The 19,617-nt window shown below is 46.7% G+C and overlaps 1 protein-coding gene across 7 annotated transcripts in view; it reads left to right on the forward strand.

Annotated features, from left to right (window-relative positions):
* Positions 1-16,659: 16,659 nt before the first annotated feature.
* PARD3 (par-3 family cell polarity regulator) overlaps positions 16,660-19,617 on the forward strand; it is a 1,412,997-nt gene continuing 1,410,039 nt past the window's right edge. For 6 of the 7 annotated variants that reach the window (XM_086941533.1, XM_086941537.1, XM_086941538.1 and 3 more), the window contains exon 1: positions 16,687-17,304. In XM_086941533.1, the coding sequence (XP_086797659.1) occupies positions 17,185-17,304 (120 nt within the window). In that variant the 5' untranslated portion in view covers positions 16,687-17,184. Of the gene's footprint in view, positions 17,305-19,617 lie in introns of all 7 variants that reach the window. The other variant, XM_086941535.1, reaches the window with a different exon arrangement.

Genomic DNA, 19,617 nt, shown 5'->3' on the forward strand with positions numbered 1-19,617 from the left:
GCGGGTATAGCAATTGTACATTTGTTAAAATAGCCTCACAATTTACTCCCCTCCATTTTAACCGAAGGCCATCAATTGATGGGGTAATGTCCCTTGCACCATTTAGATTTTCAAAAATCGGGCTTGGGGCAAGATCCAAAATTACAACCAGTGGATTGTGATCGCTAAGGGGTGTTTGTACCACAGAAGTTTTTACTATACAATCTGTTAGCAGTGATGACGTAAAAACATAATCAATAGTGGAACTACTGTTCCCACCAGTATATGTAGGAGCGTAATGGGAATCATATTTATGTCCTACACTCAAAGCATCATCTAAATCAAATTCAATGAGGAGTTTGGACAATTCAGAACCCCTGCGCTCTGCTGGGTCAGAGTAAGTTTGATTAACAGATCCAGCGCTCACTGCTAATTTTGCATTGAAATCACCCCCTATTAAAATACATGACTTTTTGTCTGCTGCGAGGGAACATTCCAAATTTCTTAAAACTTTAGATAGTGCCAAAAAGTTCTTGTTCGGTACATGATAAAAATCATTGTTATAAAAATTTATTAAATAGATTATGGTCTTTGACTTCAACTTATACTCAAGAATCTGGATGTTGGGGTTTACCGGACCATCGTACTGCAGGTTTTTGATTGTACCACCTGCAAGAATCTTGATCCCAACAAAAAGACCACCCACCGCTCGGCCAAAGCATGGTTTGGGCGATGTTAGACTGAAGCAGTGATAGCCCTCAATATACAAATTGCCAACAGCCCATGTTTCCTGAAACATAAGAATATCCGCATCATTGATTATCTTAATCCATGCAGGGTCCGATAGTTTGGATTCTAGTCCTGCGACATTCCAACTTAAGATTGATAGCCCATGAGTGTTGCGATGGTTAGCTGACTTAACCCTAGTACAAATACTCCCTGCTTTTTCAGAAATGATATTAACAACTGCAGGTTGATTGCCATCAACAGGCATTAATTCCAGGATTTCTACAGTGTCAACTGAAGCCTGAGCATGTACAACCGGAACTAAATGTCCCTCTGGTGTGTTGACTATAGTTAGGCTATCAATATCTTTTGTTGGCGTTATGTTCAGTCAATCCTGGTCATCTAAGTTGGAAAAATAATCAAAACGATTATGGGTAGGGATGTTAAATATTGACCTTGCTTCGAATGACGGTTGAAACGAATAAAGGTCAAGGGCAGGATAGGATCCATCTCTATAGTTAGATTGCTGCATGTTTGGGAATTGAAAGTGATGCGGAGGGTAGCTGGGGGGTACTAACATTGACATCTGGTTTGGCATCCGATTCCGCCAATTATTATGGCCGTTCAAATGACCAAGGTCCTGATTTTGTAAGAAGAGCGGTGATTTGAATCTTGCACCAAAATTCAAATCTTGATAGGTAGTAATAGGATTGCTCTCCATAACTTGGTTCTGGGGTATCAAATGTCTGTAAAAATAGCCTAATGGAAGGAGTGTAGTATTAAATTCCCGAGTTGAGGGTGATGGGGCGTTTGCTAATGTTTTCTCTGCCCACTGTGGATTTTTGAAATTTATTGTAACACAGTCACCCTCAAACTTTTTCCTAAGTGGGCCTATCCAACCCACCCGCTGAGTATTAATAATTTCTCTTGCACCTTCTATTGGGAAATTGCAATTTGCAATTAACCAATGTAAGGTTTTATTTTTGAGAGATGTGGGAGTTTCTTCTTGGTCCTTCCTTAATTTAGATACATTAACTAGAACAAGGACATAAGCCCCGCATTCTGGTGGTAAATTAATGCGTGAAGGAGCCTGTCTAGATGTTTTTTGTAATGGTTGGGCCAGGATGGAACCACCTCCGGAATTCGGGGGCTGGCCCACCGTTGGGACGTTTACATGTTTTGTAATATTATCCTTCGTTATTACTGGGGCTGCCTTGTTACATCTGGCTATTGGTTGACTGACACTTATCCCCTTCGGTGGTATCAGGGCAGGTTTGGATGAATTGGCTTTATTTGTGGATGGTACTTGAGAGACATTCAAAACGGGACCTACTGCTTTAGGAGTAGGTTGAATTGCATCCTTTGCAACGGTTACTTTAGCTAAGCTCTTAATGGGCGTAGTTAGTTCTGCTAGATGCTTTTCTATCCGGCTGAGCCTGCTTTCAATAGGGGATAGATAAATTCCAAGAAGTTCACCCAGTTTTGCCAATATATAGTCGTTCACTAATTCAGTGGGGTCGATCATTTTACCATCCTTTGCTACTGGCCCTTCCTGTTGTTCCGTTTCTTTCCCTTTCCCAGCATCATAATCATCTCGATCATTAGCTATCTCCACAGTCCTACTTATATTTGAATTGGGGTTAATACTAGTTTCTTCCCCTTGATGTTTGCTGACCCTAGGGGCTTTAGACGTAGATGCGTTTTGATTGTGTTGTAATTTTTGGATGGCACCCTCACGTCTTCCCCTTAATTCCCTAGTATTTTCTACTGATATAATTTCAGGTGAGGGGGTCATGTGTAGGTCAGGAGTCTTTTCCAAATCTAAGCTGATGTCTGTATCGGAATCTATGAGGGGAATGGAGGCAGATAGATTTACTTCATTGGGGATGGTGTGGATATCAACGCAAGTGTTTAGTAAAGGTCTATTATTAGTGGGCAAAACCTGGATAGGAGTAGTTGCAGAAGCAATAAGTCCCAGAGAGGAGCGTCTTGCATGAGCAAGATCTTGTGAGACCCTACGTTCCAAAAGGGATATACCCTGATTTATGGCATCGTTGGCTTTAATTATAAAGTTGTCAATAGGGCCTGTTTTGCTAACTTTGCTGCTGCCCCCGGCAGCTGCAGTTCTACTGCGACTTCCCCTTGTAGACATATTTTTACGGTAGGTAGAAGTAGCTAAGGGTATTATCACCCCGTAAATTCGAAGGTATAGAGACTCAATCAAACAGTGCAAAAAGTGTACAAGTTAGCAAGTACCAGATGCCTAGGGCAAGATATGCGTAGTCTCACAGTCTATGAATCAATAGCAACATGTAGCTGATAAACAGTCTGGTTTTCTCCCGTTCCAATAGTCTTTTGAATGGTTGGACAAACACAGAGTCAATCGTGAAAGAACTACCAAATACCTTGTGTTGATAACAGCGTTAGGGGACTGGACCCGTCCCGTCCTCCTCCGGCCGCTGACGGCCTTAGACGGCCCGCCCTCTGCCCGGGCTCCGCCCGGCGACTCCCGCGCGCGTCCCGCGATGCGGGAGGTGTTCCGCGCTGATAAGCGCTGGCAGGCGCTGCGTCAGCGTCACTGGAGCGCCGAGGTGCCGGGGCTGCTGGGGATTGTAGTGCTGCGCTGGCCGTTCCCCTCACGGCGGTAGGAAACTGGTGGTGGCCGTTCCCCTCACGGCTGGGTTAACCTGGGCGTCGGCCGTTCCCCTCACGGCACACAGGTAGGTTTAAAGGCGTCCCCGCTCCCTGCTCGGTGATCCGCGCTGATAAGCGCTGGCAGGCGCTGCGTCAGCGTCACTGGAGCGCCGAGGTGCCGGGGCTGCTGGGGATTGTAGTGCTGCGCTGGCCGTTCCCCTCACGGCGGTAGGAAACTGGTGGTGGCCGTTCCCCTCACGGCTGGATTAACCTGGGCGTCGGCCGTTCCCCTCACGGCACACAGGTAGGTTTAAAGGCGTCCCCGCTCCCTGCTCGGTGATCCGCGCTGATAAGCGCTGGCAGGCGCTGCGTCAGCGTCACTGGAGCGCCGAGGTGCCGGGGCTGCTGGGGATTGTAGTGCTGCGCTGGCCGTTCCCCTCACGGCGGTAGGAAACTGGTGGTGGCCGTTCCCCTCACGGCTGGATTAACCTGGGCGTCGGCCGTTCCCCTCACGGCACACAGGTAGGTTTAAAGGCGTCCCCCTTTTGGGGGTGTACCCTTTTGGTCGTATTGTACTTGAAGAAGAATTTCCCATTGCACCCCGATACATGCCGTTCTATGAACCAATGTTTTCAATCTGGACCACGAGGGTCAAGGTAGCTTTTGTGTTGGTTATGACTGTTATAATAGCTGTTTTTATGGGCTTATTCGTATATCTAGAGCATAAATACCCTTTGCAAACATTTTTACCCTCTACTGTTGCACCACCTGAGCATTTGCTGTTCACCCTAGCACCCCACAAAGAACGACATCACCAGATCTATGCGAAAAATGTATTTGTCGAAATGCTTCATCAGACGCACAGTGCTACTAACACTACTGACTGCTGGGTTTGTGGGCTTCTGCCTTCTGTTGTGCAAAATCACGATCTCTTCCTCTCACTACCCCTGTCCTATCTAGGGAGCTGTGAAGCATGGTTCAAACTGTTTTCCGCCATGTACAATCATTATATAGAAAATCACAGGCATTACAATGCGAAAGATTATGATATGATTTTATCATATATCGAGGAACATCAGGGATTTGACCCACAAGGTAACGGGGGCGGGGATCGTTAGACCCTCAGGCGTGTATGAATAGGTACATGGAGGTTAGGAACAGTACCTGGCTGCAGGATGAACTCTATGATTTTAGCTATTTTAATGCTTCCCAATATTTCCAGCTTTTTGTTGAACGAAATGTTGCAAGCGACCGCATTGTACCCGTTCCTATTTTAAATACTTCCTCCGATTTCTGTGTACAGGGGATGGGGCATGTACAGGTTGGTGACAGTATCTGCAATTATACCTATCGTATCAAGATACCTAGTAGTCCACCATTGGCTTTTTTTTTAACTTTATTATATTGTTCAACAAAATATTACAGATGTAGCCCTACAACCACAGGGGCCAGTCACCACATGTAGGCGATATGTATCAGGAGTTTCAATAACACAGCTCTTCAGCCGGCAACCCTGAGGTCCGGCAGCGGTAAAGGATATACGGTGCATTGAAGATAGTACAGATCGAAGGATATTCATAAGGTTTCATTTTACATTTAACCCCCCCTCACACCCCCTAGAGACAAGATAAAGAAGAAGATACAGGATATCTGGAGCCACACATTCGAAGGTATAATAAATGCGGGTAGGTGTAAGAAGGTAGTCGCGGACCAAGTTAAGAAACAGTAAAGACGCATGCGCTAGTAAGCTCAATGAGGGTGAAGAACAAAACAACCGATCTCTCATCGTAGCCGCCCACCCCAGACCCCGCCCACTCGTATACTTCAGGATGAAACCGAAAGTACTGCTACCGGACACTGCAAGAAGAAAGAAAAAAAAAAGGGGCCATAGAACAAAACAAAGGCAAAATAACAAACCCCCCACTCACCCCCCACCCTGCACCCCTGCAATGGCTACGGACTACCCCACTCGCAGCGTGCCTGTCGCCCAGAAGAATACCCTAAAAAGAGAGAGAAAAGAAAGAAAAAGGGGCCATAAAACAAAATAAAGGCAAAATAACAAACCCCCCCACCCTGCACCCCTGCAATGGCTATGGCTTAACCCACTAGCAGTGTGCCTGTTGCCCAGAAACATCCCTAAAAGAGAAGCGAAGCGGAGGAGGAGAGATAAAAAAACACTCCTGGACTCCCTTACCCCCCACCAGCTGCGACCACCCCGAAACAAGGTCAAAATAGAATGCAGCGAAATATACAATCAATCCGGGGAAGTATGATACACACCACCGACTCCCGTACATTACAGGTCACAATCCCAGCAGCAAATTAAATTGCTTTGCCGAACCCTAAAAAACACAAGTTAACCCTGGCCGGTACGATTCTTCACTAGATCACTTATAACCCAGACCACAACAACAGTGAGAGAAGCAAAGCTTTCATAAAAGTTCAAGTCAGTACGAGCGAATCGAAGAAAGGATAAAAGTTCACAATATCCACAGAGCAAGCGAGGAAAAGCGTGAAAGGATAATGAAACTCTCCGAAAGCCACTGGTAACCTTGTTGAGGCACTCAAGGTTGTCCATAGCGATGTTTAGCGGGATATGGCTCAAGCAGGGGAAGCTAACAATGTTCACGGGCGCCCGATCTGTCCTGTAGGGATCAGCAGCGCACACGGAATGATGCCAAAAATTCGCCGTCCGGTCTCCGGCAGAGATTGTCCACTGTTACCGACAGTACCTGGTAGTTGGCGATGATCTGTGAGTGGAGCGCCCCAATGGCCGCCATTACGGCATGCAGCGGTGGTGTGCCCTCTGTCCCCTCCATCTCCTCTCACGAAGCAACAGAGCAGGATATGAACCCCGGAGGTCGACTACTCCGGGGTAGCAGGCACAACCGGAGCAGACAACAACAATGGGCGCTCTCACTTCACGATTTCTACACCTTCGCCGCTGGTCAGGGCTCCAGTCCGCCACCCCCGGGAAGCTTACGGTGTCTCCGGGCGTCAGATACAGGGCCACAGCAACCGAAGAGTCACGCTGCAGCGTCTGCGGTGTAGACAGGATACGAAATCGCTGTTAAAAACAAGTAAAGTGTGTCTCCGTTCGGGAGACCGGACAAAGCCCAAAGTTCACAGCCGATGTTGTTCAACTCCAGCCCGGATGGGTTGGAAATCGAGGCCCCGGCTTCCACGCTGAGGTAGGCCGAGAATGAAACACGGCATATCTTCGTCACCCGATGAGGTAAAAAGTTCGGGATTGCACCTTCAGAGTCAGTCCCTCCTCGTGTACACTGGAGTCCGGTGTGAAAACAGGTTAACTTGCAGGATATACGAGCTGCTGGTGGAGGTCGGCGGAGCCGGGAGCTTATAAGTCCACCATTGTTAACGCCACCCATTGTGTATTTTGTATGTGGGGAAAATGCTTACACTTGGTTACCACGTGTTTGGGCTGGGCACTGCTATCTGTCCTTCCTGTACCCGCCTGTATACATAGCACCGTCTGACTATCGCAGAACACACCAGCTACACCCAGCGAGCGCAGTACCCAATAGGCAACATAGACAGCTCATCGCAACAGAAGTTGATCAGACTGACACCTCCTTGCAGCAGTTCACGGATTTTACCAAAGGTTTGGTCCCATTCTGGCAGAGAAATAAGAAGGTTGTCCAGAATAGTAGAAAATGTCATTAACATCACAACTGATATCTTGGCCAATCTTACGGTTGAGCTTCAGGCTCGTGGTGCTCCAAAACCGTATGGTTTTGGATGTTATCTTGGCTGATCGAGGCGGAGCATGCCGAGTGATTGGCAGCTCCTGCTGTGCATATATTCCAGACTCCGCCCCCACTGTTCATTTGGCCATTCAAAAGCTGCATCGCATAGCGTCCGAAATGCATACTGACAACTGGTCCTGGTCACTGTCCGGCTGGTTCTGGAGGCTCCTGCCCACCTGGGGATGGAAATTGTTGTTAATCTTGGGTGGAGCAGCCGGTGTTATTTTTACCTGTTGCGTCCTGATACAATGTGGTCCGGCTTGTTGCTCCTATTGCGCTTCCAGAGTAACGACTCTGTGCGTCCCTGCCCCAGTTCCCGCCAAGATTCAGATGCTACAACAGGAGATTCATGAATTAATGGCCATTGACGAGGAGGTTTTCAGAGATTAATGCCCGCCTTTGTATTTAGCTACACCACGCTAAAAAGAGGGTTTGAGGAACCGGAATTGATTTCCGGTTATGCGAAGCATATAATCGATGCTTCAGAATTAGCATGATGTATCTAAATTACTTACCACAAATACGCAAACACTAGCATGAACCCGAATTGCAGTATTTCAGATTTCTAACCTACACCGCTTTGCAAGTTTTACACTTGCTTGACTTGACCGACGCCATTTTGTGGCCTCGCTCGATGCCCTACATTAACAGACTCTTCTTGCACTGAAGTCGTTCTCCTGAGAAATAGCCCAACTGTTGCAATACTGCTGTTTCAGCTCGTTAGGCCTGTCAAGGTTATAGGTAGCAGGAGGAGGCCTGATAGGCACATTCCGGGAGGGGTGCGGGCGGACTGTCTTGGAGTTAGCAGAAGGGAGTCACCCGTACGACCTTGCTAATCTAGGATGAGCTAAAACAAGAGCCCTTTGTCTCCCATCTTCCCCCTGCACCAACCTGTACCAACATGTATTTTTCCATCTTGGGTAACGGTTTCGAGAATGTAACTGTATATATGTGATGTTCTGATAATGTGCTGGCAGTCTTCTTGGCGGACCTCGTGGGGTTAGGTCGCAAGGAGCTCCTCTGGCAGAGTTTGTTTGTTATAATAAACAATTGGACCTTCTGCACTGCCAACCGACTGATTATTGGTAATGGGAATGGGATTGGTTGTGAATGTAACTCTAATTGGGAGGTGGTAAATAATTTTTCGGTACTTCAGCTACTTAGCCTGATGATGTTTTTGATGGGATATGTTATATTCTCTTTTCAAGTGACGTTTGCACCCACTACTTTCTTCGCATTCTTTTCACCCTTTGCCTGAACATGAGTCCATTAGAAGATTGGAATTTGTTAATAACTCTTTTGTTCAACTTTTGCACCAACACCAGCAAGTAGTAAACACCACTAATTGTTGGGTGTGTGGCCTTATGCCTCATACTACTGATGAAGGTATTCCTTACCTGGTCCTGCCATTCAGCTATAATGGTTCTGTGTGGGCATACAGAACGATGTTCATCTATGCTCGTGAAGTTTACCCCCTGCGTTCTGTGAAAGACAATCCAAAGAATAGTGCTCTAGTTAAGGGTATGGTAGATATGATTAGAGGAATCAGCTCCTATGCGACTATCCCGAACGATGAGACACTAGCGTATATTGGATGGAACGTGACTGGATATGGTGTTAGTCTGAGTGAAAACCAGCGAGCAAAAAGATCTTCTCCGATTTAGATCGTTCCCCATCATGGTCATTTTTGTCTGTAAGGTAATGGCAAGAATCCGAGAGCTCAGTTAGGGAAGAGTATTTGTACTGAGACGTATGTTTTTGCGTCCCAGACTTCCCCGTCGTTTTTAGCAGCTAAGGGTACCTATTTTGTCTGTTACGATAGAGCATACATATGGTTTCCCCGTGACTTTTCGGGCACATGTTATGTCTCGTTCCTGTTGCCTCCTACGTATACAGCTGTGGCAGATTACCATAGGACGAGAGTTGTTAGTGGTGTCTTCAGTAAGGAAGATACTGCAGGACAAGAATTGGGAGATTTCCTGAAGGGTTTTCTGCCGTTTTGGGGACCGATGGTTAATAGCAGGAACATACGGCAATTGACGAGAGTGGTTGAGTCCACCATAGTTGAAACTGCCGGTGCCCTTTGTAATTTCACTGCTGAGCTCCAGTCGGATCGTCTTATGACTCTTCAGAATAGAGTTGCGTTAGAAGTCATACTTGCAGATAGAGGAGGGGTACGTAAACTGATTCAATCGAGCTGCTGCATTTTAATTCCAGACAACGCTCCGACAGTGTACCACGCCATTTCCAAGCTACATAAGATCTCCGAGTCTATACATATGTACGAAGGAGATTGGTCGTTGATGGGATGGTTTTGGGGATTGTTATCCACTTGGGGATGGAAGATTCTGATGATCATTGGGATGGTTTTAGCTATTCTTTTCCTGTTCTGTCTTTGTGTACAGTGTGCTCCTGCTATGTGTGGCCTTTGTGCTACTTCGTGTGCAAGGAGACCTGTCCAGAGAGAGCTACTTAGTACTAGGATGATGCTACAGCGACATCTTGATGATCTGATGAATATAGACCTGGATTCAGACTGACGTGAGTTTAGGTTATTGCCTATGTAAGGGCAAAAGGAGGGTCTGAGGTTCCGGGATTCTGAACCCGTTTTATAAAGGTCGTTGTATCGTGACGATTTTGGTAATAGCGAACCGCAAATGACGAGTGCGGCAAGTACGAGTGTTTTCATCATGTTCGATCGATGGATTCACTATGTATTCATAGATTTCGTTCTGAACCTCCGGGTTCCATTTTGTGTACGGCAGCCATTTTGTGGTTGCCCTCACATAGGCCGATGACTACGGCCGAACGAGTCTTTGGGACACGTACACCTTTAGCTGACTTTTAGATGACCTGAGCGAACTGACTCAGTTGCCCGAAGCTAACCTTGTTGAGCCAGTTCCTTGTTCGGCAGCTGGTCAAGATAGAGATCAAAGAGCAGGACATTGCTGAGTTTATGGTACATGCACACACCCTTCTATCTTGCTTCTCATCTGTTTCTGTTCCTTCTTTTATGGCCTATTTATGATTTGAGTTTGTGGTCTTTTATTATGGGTTCGTCCGGCCTGTCCGAGCAAGAATGTTGGGTTTTTCCGTGTAATTGATGGTGGGCTGGACAACTGAAAAGTGGGCTTGTCGTTATGCGATACCTTTTGCAATGTCACTTGTGATTGGATAGTTTGTAAATAATTGGTGTTTGTCAGGAATGTGATTTTTAGCATAAAAGACGATGTCTTGCAATACGAAAATTGAGCAGTCTCTAGCGAACTACCCGTGTCGTACTTCGTAGACTTCTGTTCCTGGTTGCAGCCAATAAATTTGATCTTTGACATCACCGAGAAGTATCCCGTGTCTCTGTATTCTAAGACAGGTGAACCCGAAGACTTTGGGCGTGCCCATGGCGCCGCTGGGTTCTAAAACCCGGTTCTTCAGACTAGCCTGCTGTTCTTGAGCTCCCACAGACTCTGAAAAGTTCAGAAACACAGGTGGTGGTTCTACAACTCCCTCGAGCCCTGCACTGTCTTCACAGCAAGTTTGAAGCCAGTATCCCTTGTCGGAACCGCTGGAGCAGTACCCCTGTGCACGGTAATTACTTGCCGTTGCCAAGGCTTGTTGACTCTCTTCTACAGAGATCTCCGGGCTCCAAGAAGCTCCAGCATCTCATGCTACTAAGATCTTTGTCCTCACCACATCCTCTGCACCATGGGCCTGCATCATTTTAGAGCTGCTCATAATCCTCTTGCGACTCCTTTGCCTTCAGTAATCCTCTAGCGACTCCTGTGCCTTCAACCTATGGGTCCTCTTAAGGGTATTTTTTGGCTCCAGTGGGCTCCCCTGTTTGCTCGGGCCTACTCTGACGTACCTGCTCGTGGTGAGTCCCTTGAACCTTGCTGGTCTCGACACTGCACCTTTTTCATCTGCAACATTTGTTGCTGCTGCAATAGATTGGTGGTGCTCCTGCTGGACACCGACCCCCCTGGCTCTTGCCATCCAACATGGAACAGCTCATGAATGACTCCTGGTCTTCCACAGCATCGCCTAGTCCGCACAGCTGCAGGTCCAAGGTCACCGTCAACTATCCTGCATTTCCGACATTGATGGGCATTCGTCTTCCGTGCCTCCTGGTCACTCCTGAGTGGAATAGACTCTGTACCTTGTGCTTGCAGATGCCTATTTTCCTGAATCCACCTTTAGGTTTCACCAGACTCTTTCACCTTCTTCGCCAGAGGCATTTTTACTGAAGTCCTCCATTGTGGTTTCCAACGTCACTTCGCACCTATACACTGGGCTTCTCATGTGTAGGTATCCTGGTTTCCTGGGTAGCCACGGGTGGGGTGACTCTCCAACCTTCCATCTTCCATGGGGATTCTTCAGGGACCTCTGAGAAGGGTCCTTCTTCTTAAAAACTGTAACCCCGACTTGCCCATTGAGTTGTAATGAGCATGCAGTTGTGTTCCCACTCTGCACACGACCTCCGTGGAGTGTGTGGGTTCTTACCTCAGGTGGTTCCTTGGGTCTCCCTCTCTTCTATGTCTTCTGGGTCTAGTCTCGACTTAGGTCATGGTTCGCATTCCACTTATTAGTGATGGAGCGAGATGGTGCTCTTTCATTTGTAGGGGCGCATCATAATCACGGATAGTCTGCACCCATATATATTCCTTTTGTTGTGCTAACATTTGGTCATTAGAATGTACTCAGTAATAACATGTGAAAGGCAATGATAGAAATGTTTGTGTCATGTAAAGAAACAAAGTGGCACCTGTGTTCTGAATAATGTTACCTTTAGTATTTGTTTGCAATTGCTTAACGAAGTTTGCTCATTATGTTGTAATGCATTTGATTTAAATGTGCAACATATTAAAGTTTGCACATAGATGTGGCTAACTGTGTTTAACATGTTGCGTTTCATAGATTGCTTGCATTGAAATATGCATTTGATGTGCTAATGTAACGTGATGGTTTGAAAAGGCCTAAATGAAATGTACACCTATGTGTGTATGTGAAGGGCTTATGTGCCTTACTCTTATGTTGGACGATTTCTGTAGGCCTGAAATTTATTTTCCCTTGAAGCTCTTGTATTAGGCTTGTTAGTGAATTTCATGTGCATGATGGATTTGATCTGTTCTCACGTTTCTGTTGCAGGTGGAGAAAGTCGTCTTTGTTAACGCCTTTTGTTTAAGGAGTTAGGCTCGGAGAGGAGAGGATACTTTTATGCAAAGAACATTGATAATTGGGAGACTGTGTTCTTGGGGAATGCTAAATAGGGATGTCACTGTAGTAGTAGGGTGGGACAGACTAATGCCTTTCCACTCATCAATCCCAGGTGAAGACTGATCTTGACGTCGGGGCAATCATTGCCTGCGTTCTGGTTCTGGAACTTGTCATTCTTTTCAATATCCAGTGTTTAAATTTCGCCCGTAGGTTTGAATTTGTATTAGTTCCCATGTAATTTTACAAACTTGTCTTGAGGTATTTGTATCTCCATCTATTTTTTGGCTTTGAAATAAATTCCCTAACTTGGAATTTCGAGTCTGTGATCCTTTAGAGTCATGGTTCTTAAAATTGTTAGTCTGCCTTAAGGAGTTAATTCTCCCCTCTACACTTCTCAGCAGGTAACGAGGATCCATTGACCGAGGGTTCCAAAGTAAAATATGCAGAGAGGAACCCGGTCCTATCATTAATATATGGTTGGGTCTCCCCCTAGAGACAAATGTGTATTTTGTGCGACTTACATGTTTTATTACTGAAGTATTGTGATTATATCTCCGGGCAGGGTACATTGCAACGTGTTACTGAGTATTTATAATAAATACATCTTTTTATAACTAACTGTGTGGTTCTTTTTCCCTTAACCTACACTATATGAATAGTACTGGTAAAACAAGCTGCTTTACACTCCTTCTGGACTAAGACTGAAGGCTGCTCTCGACAACTACCACTTAGAGAGCTTTCTTTGGTTGTCTGAGGCACTAAAATCATCATAAGGGTTGTCTGGATTAGTGCAAGGTGCTTTACTTACATAAGTGTGCACCATATACTAAGTCAGCCTCCTACAGTCACTAATTTTAGTTACTTCAAATATATATGACCCGGTCGCAAATTCAAGTCCAAATCCAAAAACCAAAGACCATTGGCCAAAATGAGTAAACAGTAAGACCGATGGATGACTGTGTGACTGTTGTCAAGTTCTTAGTGTTTCACTTCCTTACTTGGGAACTGGAGCGATTTGGGCGACCAGAAAAGGTACAAGGCTTAGCCCAATTTGTCAGAAACAATCAGGGCACCAACAAGTGTCAACGAGATTCTGCCACTCAGACCCCACCTCCGACAACCTACATCACCCAGCACTGGGCCCAGTCCCAGCTGCTGAAGCTTGCTCCTCCCCGGGCGAGGAGCTCTGACTCACCCCCCCTTGCAGGGCATGAGGCAAGGGGGTAGGATGCATGGTCACTTGCTCTGCACCACTTCTGCTTCTCCCGGTTCCACACAAAATCTCCACACCTGGCTGGGAGCCGGAGACTAAAAGACGGGAGCACATGCAGCCCTTGTTCTGTGCCCTACTTCCTTCCTTCTCCTCCTCGCTTTCCTCTGCAGGGTTTGCAGGGCTCACAGGATTCCTCGATGTGCTGGCATCTGACGTCAGCCAATCAGACAATCTGAATCAGAAAACCAGCCAGCCGTGGATTGGGAAGCAGAGGAAAGTTTTTAACTGGAGAGGGGGCAATGCGCGGAATTGGCGGGGTGTCAGCTTAGCTGATTAAATGTGCCGAACACACCCCACACTGGCCTCGCCAGTAGCCCCGACTAACCGTTTTCCAAAATCTTGCAACGGATGTGGCTCCAGCAATCTTGCTACAGCAGCTGCTCTTGTAAATGTCAATAGCATGTTATGCTGCTGGTTTAATCGGACGTAAGGATATGTCAATATGTGTTGTATGTTAACACCTGAACTGACATGGCAAAAGGGTGGAGTCACAGATAGCCAAATGAATGTCTCATATACCGAATTTTGTGTGTATGCATTTTTTAATTACTGTGATTAAATGCCAATAAAAATATTTTTTTAAAAGACAAGTTGGAGTTTTGCAAAGGAATATGGATAAAAAAGCACCTGGCTAGAACCACACGAGGCACCCAACCCTGGATTTTCCTAATTGCCTAGTTTTCAAAACTGTAGAGGTTTGCTAGAATTCCCTAAGTGCCGCTTGAGCTAGGGCCCAAAATTTCCAGCTACATACATTGGGATAATAGGTCCATTTTCAGTGGAAAAATGTGATGCCTCCTTGTTGTATTTTGGCCCAATTCCTGTTGCGAGGTCTACCCACGCAAGTGAGTTACCATATTTATTGTAATACATTTGGGAACATATAGTAGCAGAACATTTGTTATTACCAATTGGATTTCACTGCATTTATGCATTACAAATTTAGGTAAGTGTGTATGAAAGAAGACATTTTGTAAAATAACCTCTGAATCACATGCTCGTATGAGTATCCACCAATTCAGACATGTGCAAATAACCATGCTCCTAAACTCCATATCTTGTGTCCATTTCAGAAAAACATAGGTTTCCTTGATACCCATTTTTTTCCCTGCACATTTCACCATATGAATAGTTTTTTTCCTCAGTACACAATGAAAAACCATTGTAAAATGCAGCTCAGTTGTTGGCTGTGGGTACCATGGGTTCAGTGGCGGCTGATAAATAATGGTGGTGGTGAGGCGGGGGAGCTAAAAAATAAAAATTCACTTACATTTCCACGGCCATCGTCTGTCCTCGCTTCTCTTCCCTAGGCACACAGGCTACCATAAGCCAATCAAAACACTGCTGTCACCATGACAGCAGCGTCGTAATTGGTCTGAGTGCCGTGGTTCAGCGCTCAGAAGAGGACTGCTAATGTGTGCGTGATCTCCACCTAGGCTGTGCATTACAGCCCAGTGGAGAACATGCAAAGGGTGCATGACTGTTTGGGCGGCCTGAGATGGCCGACCACACAGTCATGCGCACTTAGGTGCACATACCACTACTACCTCTGCTGGCTGCGATGACAGCTAAGCCCCTCCCGGCCCCAAAACTGGCTATAGCAAGGAAAAATAAAATGACAATAACAGCGGTTTCTAATCCTTTTCTTTTTCCTTTTTTACACTGCTGAAAAGCAGTGGGGTGACGCTCCTCTGCCATAGCGGAGGAGCCGCCACTGCTCGGGTTATCAGAGAACTTACAAACCTTATATATCCCCACAACCAGAAAGGTCTAGTAGACTTAATGGTATAATGCTTTGTAAATCGGTCACTGTGACAAAAAAGTTACAGATAAAAATGTATTACAAATGGCTGTTTTTTCTACTCATTTTCAATATTTCTTTACTTCAACAGTAAGTTTATTTGGGAAACCCTGGAGCGATGTATACATATTACCCTTGGTGAATTTAGAATGTTGTCTGCTTTTCAGAAATCTATAGCTTTCCTGGATCACCCATGGGTTTCACACTGGTTTCAACCACAAAGTGGAAGTAGGTTGAAAGCCCAAAAAATGGGAAAAATTGGCTACCTCGTTTAAAAATGCCAAAACTCTGATTTAAAAAAAATTTAGTCAGTTCTGCATGTTGCAGAAAGCTGGGAATATAGTGACTTTAGCACAGACAACCTTTTGTTAATGTGGAGAAAAAAGACCCTTTTTGTGGAGCACTTTTTTCCCCAAAAACTCAAACTTTAGCTATATTATGGCCATTTCCTTGGTCCCCTCTAGGACAATCCTCAGTCTCTGGTTACCTTTAGAATCCCCAGGAAGTTGGGAAAATGTATGCATTTTTTGTTGTGGGCACCTTAAGTGGAAAAAAGTTATGGAGCGCTTAGCGCGAAACACCCCAGATAGCCTAAAACGGGCTCAGCTCTGGGGGCGAAAATCCCCAGCAGTTAAGGGGTTAACAGGCATCCAGATAACAGATTAAATACCATTATAAATTTCATATCACAATACTTCATAAATCCGCAGCAATTTCTTGTTTTCTTGTAAACTTTTTATTTATTATAAGAACAAGACACCAACACACAGTGTACATGTCTTACACAAATAATTGCTTAAATCAAATTAACTCAATATACCACGCCAGGTTCTTTTTGTGTGTGTGTTTTTTTTTTTTTTTTACAGTAAATCAGCAAAAAAGTTTTTGTACAACCAGAATCGATATTTCACATGTGTTAACCTTTTCATCCAGCAATTTATACATGCAACATTAACGAGTGCCTGGTGGGCGCATTGTCAATATAAAGCGGAAGAGCTGAATTACCGCTTCCGGTGAAAAAACGGAAAATGTCTTATAATGAAAAATTCAACAACAAACCAGGTGAGATATAAACATTTGTATTGCAGGGGGCCTCTTCTCATAAACAGGCAGGGAAAGTCGCATGTGTAATGGACAACTAACTAAGTATGGGTGGGCTAGTGAAGTGGGTAGGGGAATAAATTTTTTTTATTAGGGGCAAAAGTGTCCATGGGGTGAAAAAAAAGTGACGTGAGGAGGCTCCCTGGGAAAGAGTGTAACTTGATAGTGTCTCCGGGCGTGCACAGGGCGGCAGCAATGCTCCGAGCGTCCATGGAGGGGAGACAGACCGGTCTGGCGGCTTCCCCCTGTGTGCCGCCGGTGCTGGAGCCTGTGTAGAGGAGTTATATCTTTATTTTCCTTGGCTCGCCTGCCTCCGCGGCCGGTGCTCCCCTGTGTGCCCGGGCGGCAGACGCTGAACAGGTGGTGGCTGGAGGAGGAGGTCGGCGGCAGCACCTTCGGAGCCGGAGCATGGCGCAGGCCTGGCCCCGCCGCCCTTTCCTGGACGTGGAGCCGGGGTTGTAGCCCCCGAGGCCGGCAGGAGTCGCGGCTGCACGCGGGAGGGACCGGGCCGCGCCGCTGCAGCACTTTCCCCGGATCTCCGTTGTTTTCCTTCCCTGGCTCCGGCTGGGGGCTCGGGCTGGCCGCGCATGCCGGTGCCCGGGGTGGGTGCTCTGCTGAGCCGCGGCTGGAGGCGGCGCTGAGCCGGCCCCGCGCTGCTGCTCCCGGGAGCGGCGCCGGCCAGCGGCAGCAGCATGAAAGTCACCGTGTGCTTCGGGAGGACCCGGGTGGTGGTGCCCTGCGGGGACGGCAACCTACAGGTCTCCAGCCTCATCCAGCAGGCGGTGACCCGCTACAGGAAGGCCATCGCCAAGGTGAGTCCGGGGGAGCTGGGGGGACCACAACATGGCGCTGCCCGGGGAGCGGGGCCGGCTGAGAGCCTGGGGAGGGCAGCGGAGCCCCGGGACACGCTCTCTGCTGCTGCCCTGGGGTATGAGGGGAGAGGAAGGGGCGCCTGGAAGCCCCCATGGTGCGTGAAACCGAGGGGCAACTCCGGGCTGAGTTGGCAGCAGGATGGGAAAGTTTAGGAGTCTGGGCGGCCTAGCGGTTTCCCAGAGGGAGCCTCTGGAAACAATTTTAAGCTGTTCTACCCTTTCCTAGTGCACCCCCTCCGGTTCATGAGGTGTTTTCAGAGAATGGGCCAGTGCGCCACACTGCCAGTTAAAAGGTGATGAGAGGGGCACTGTTGTGACTCACGTGGGGGGCGACCCTGTGAAATCAACGAGTATAGGCGAGAGACTGCAAAGTCCACATTGTATCTTACATTATTTATATCTGCTCATTTTGTGCTTCGGTGGTCTCATGAGACGGAACGAAGGATTATATTTTCGGATTGAGTATGCGAGTCCTTAAAACGTCAGTGGAAAGTAAGTTTGACATGCACTGTGTAACTTGAGGCCAACCCCTCGCCTCATTCGGCTCTCAAAAATTGGGGTTCTGCCAGTGCATAGTTGGGGAGTTAGCCTCCATGTCAGGCGCGGCCCTTTCTTTTTACGTGTTCGGCCCCTGAGACATTTGTTGCTGGTCCCTGCTTCGCGCAGCACAATCTAGGAGTCACCTTCAGTGTGTTTGTGTGTGTTTAGTGCACATTGTGATTATCAGCCCTGGGCTTCTGGTGTTTGGTTTTCCAGAATTCCTTGCGAGCTGCTACACATCCGCCCCGCTCCTGCTTGTCAGGTCTCCTGCCTGTAGTTATGAAACAAAGGCGTGTCTTTTGCAGCGATAACCCAGGTGTAGACAGCAGGAACACACTGCCCTTTCTCACACCCGTGCTGCGGTGCACGTTTTTGCGCGTGGGATGTTTCAGTATGCTGTACATTCTAAGGAAGCCCCCAACCATTCCTGGCCCCAGGGGGTGTGCAGGCAGGGAGCCTGGAATTTTAAGACTGGGGCATGCAAGAGAATGCGTTCCTTTGTCTGCACTCAGGAGCAGGCATTGAGAGATACCCCCCCCAAACAAGAAAGTGACCTGTTTGCAGCGGTTAACTATTTTTATTTATATATTTAACATGTTCTCTAGCGCCCAGCAATGGAATAGCTGTGGGCGCTTTACAATTATTCCCCACTTCAATCTACTGCTCATAGTGCAATGCATTAAGGATGTTTGTGTGTAGGTTTAGGGATGCCAGCAGTTGGCTTTGGCAGTCTAAATTTATATGTGTCACGGAAGTCTAAACCACTGTGATGTGATTTGTGGGAAGGCTACAGGCAGCGCTAACCAATGACGTTTGTTTTGACATGACTGAAACGCATCTTGCACTGGGCTGCAATATTGTCACAAATCACGCCGGCGCTTTTATCAGGGTAGAACTATTTTCAAGAATATATTTTCAGAATATGTTTCCGAGACCTCCCGACAAGTGGTTCGGTCACCATTGCTGTAGGGAGTTCTCTGAAACATATTCTGTTACTTTGTTACAACGCTGAATGTTTCTCAGCTGTGCAACAGTCGCATTGCCGGGGCACGAATGTTATTTTTTCCACTGGCTAGTTCAAGAAAACATTCTATAATTTAATAAATGACTGTAACTGTTGCTGAAGTGATTGTTTGGTAAAAGCTGGCATCATAAACGTGGTTTACTCTAAAATAGATTTTTCATGCTGCTTTCTTTCAAAACTTCTCTTAACGTACTTGCTGCATGTACATTACCATTTCATTGTGCGTGTCAGTTTTGTTTTACTGCTGCGCGGACCTGCTGATTACAGGTTTCCCTTCAGAAAACCTTGCTTCTGAGCTGTCATGTAATTATGTGAAATAAAAGTAGCAGTGCGTCACAGCCCGTCCAAAGTGGGCTCGCGAGAGAGCTGCCGAAAAAATACGTGCAACAAAGAAACGCGCATTCTGGCCTTTTCCAAACGCAGACATTTCCACAGAGAACCCCTTTGTTTAGTTTCACGTGCACGTTTAAGGGGCCCTTGTATGGTTGTTTTTATGCGCCCAAACAATGCCAAGTTTTGACGGGGAGGCAGGGCGCCTACGTATTTTCAAGAGCGGAGGAGAAACATTTGCAGAACGCCTTTTAAAAGGGGTTGTGTTTTCTTGGAAAGGGCGTTTTTACAAGAGCCTTGAGTGTAGCTGGACGGTTAGTGTGAGGTGAGGGTTAATCCACGCAGTAAAGTGGTTGAGT

The sequence above is a fragment of the Lissotriton vulgaris genome, chromosome 10, assembly GCF_964263255.1.
Source record: "Lissotriton vulgaris chromosome 10, aLisVul1.2, whole genome shotgun sequence".
NCBI classification, from domain to species: domain Eukaryota; kingdom Metazoa; phylum Chordata; class Amphibia; order Caudata; family Salamandridae; genus Lissotriton; species Lissotriton vulgaris.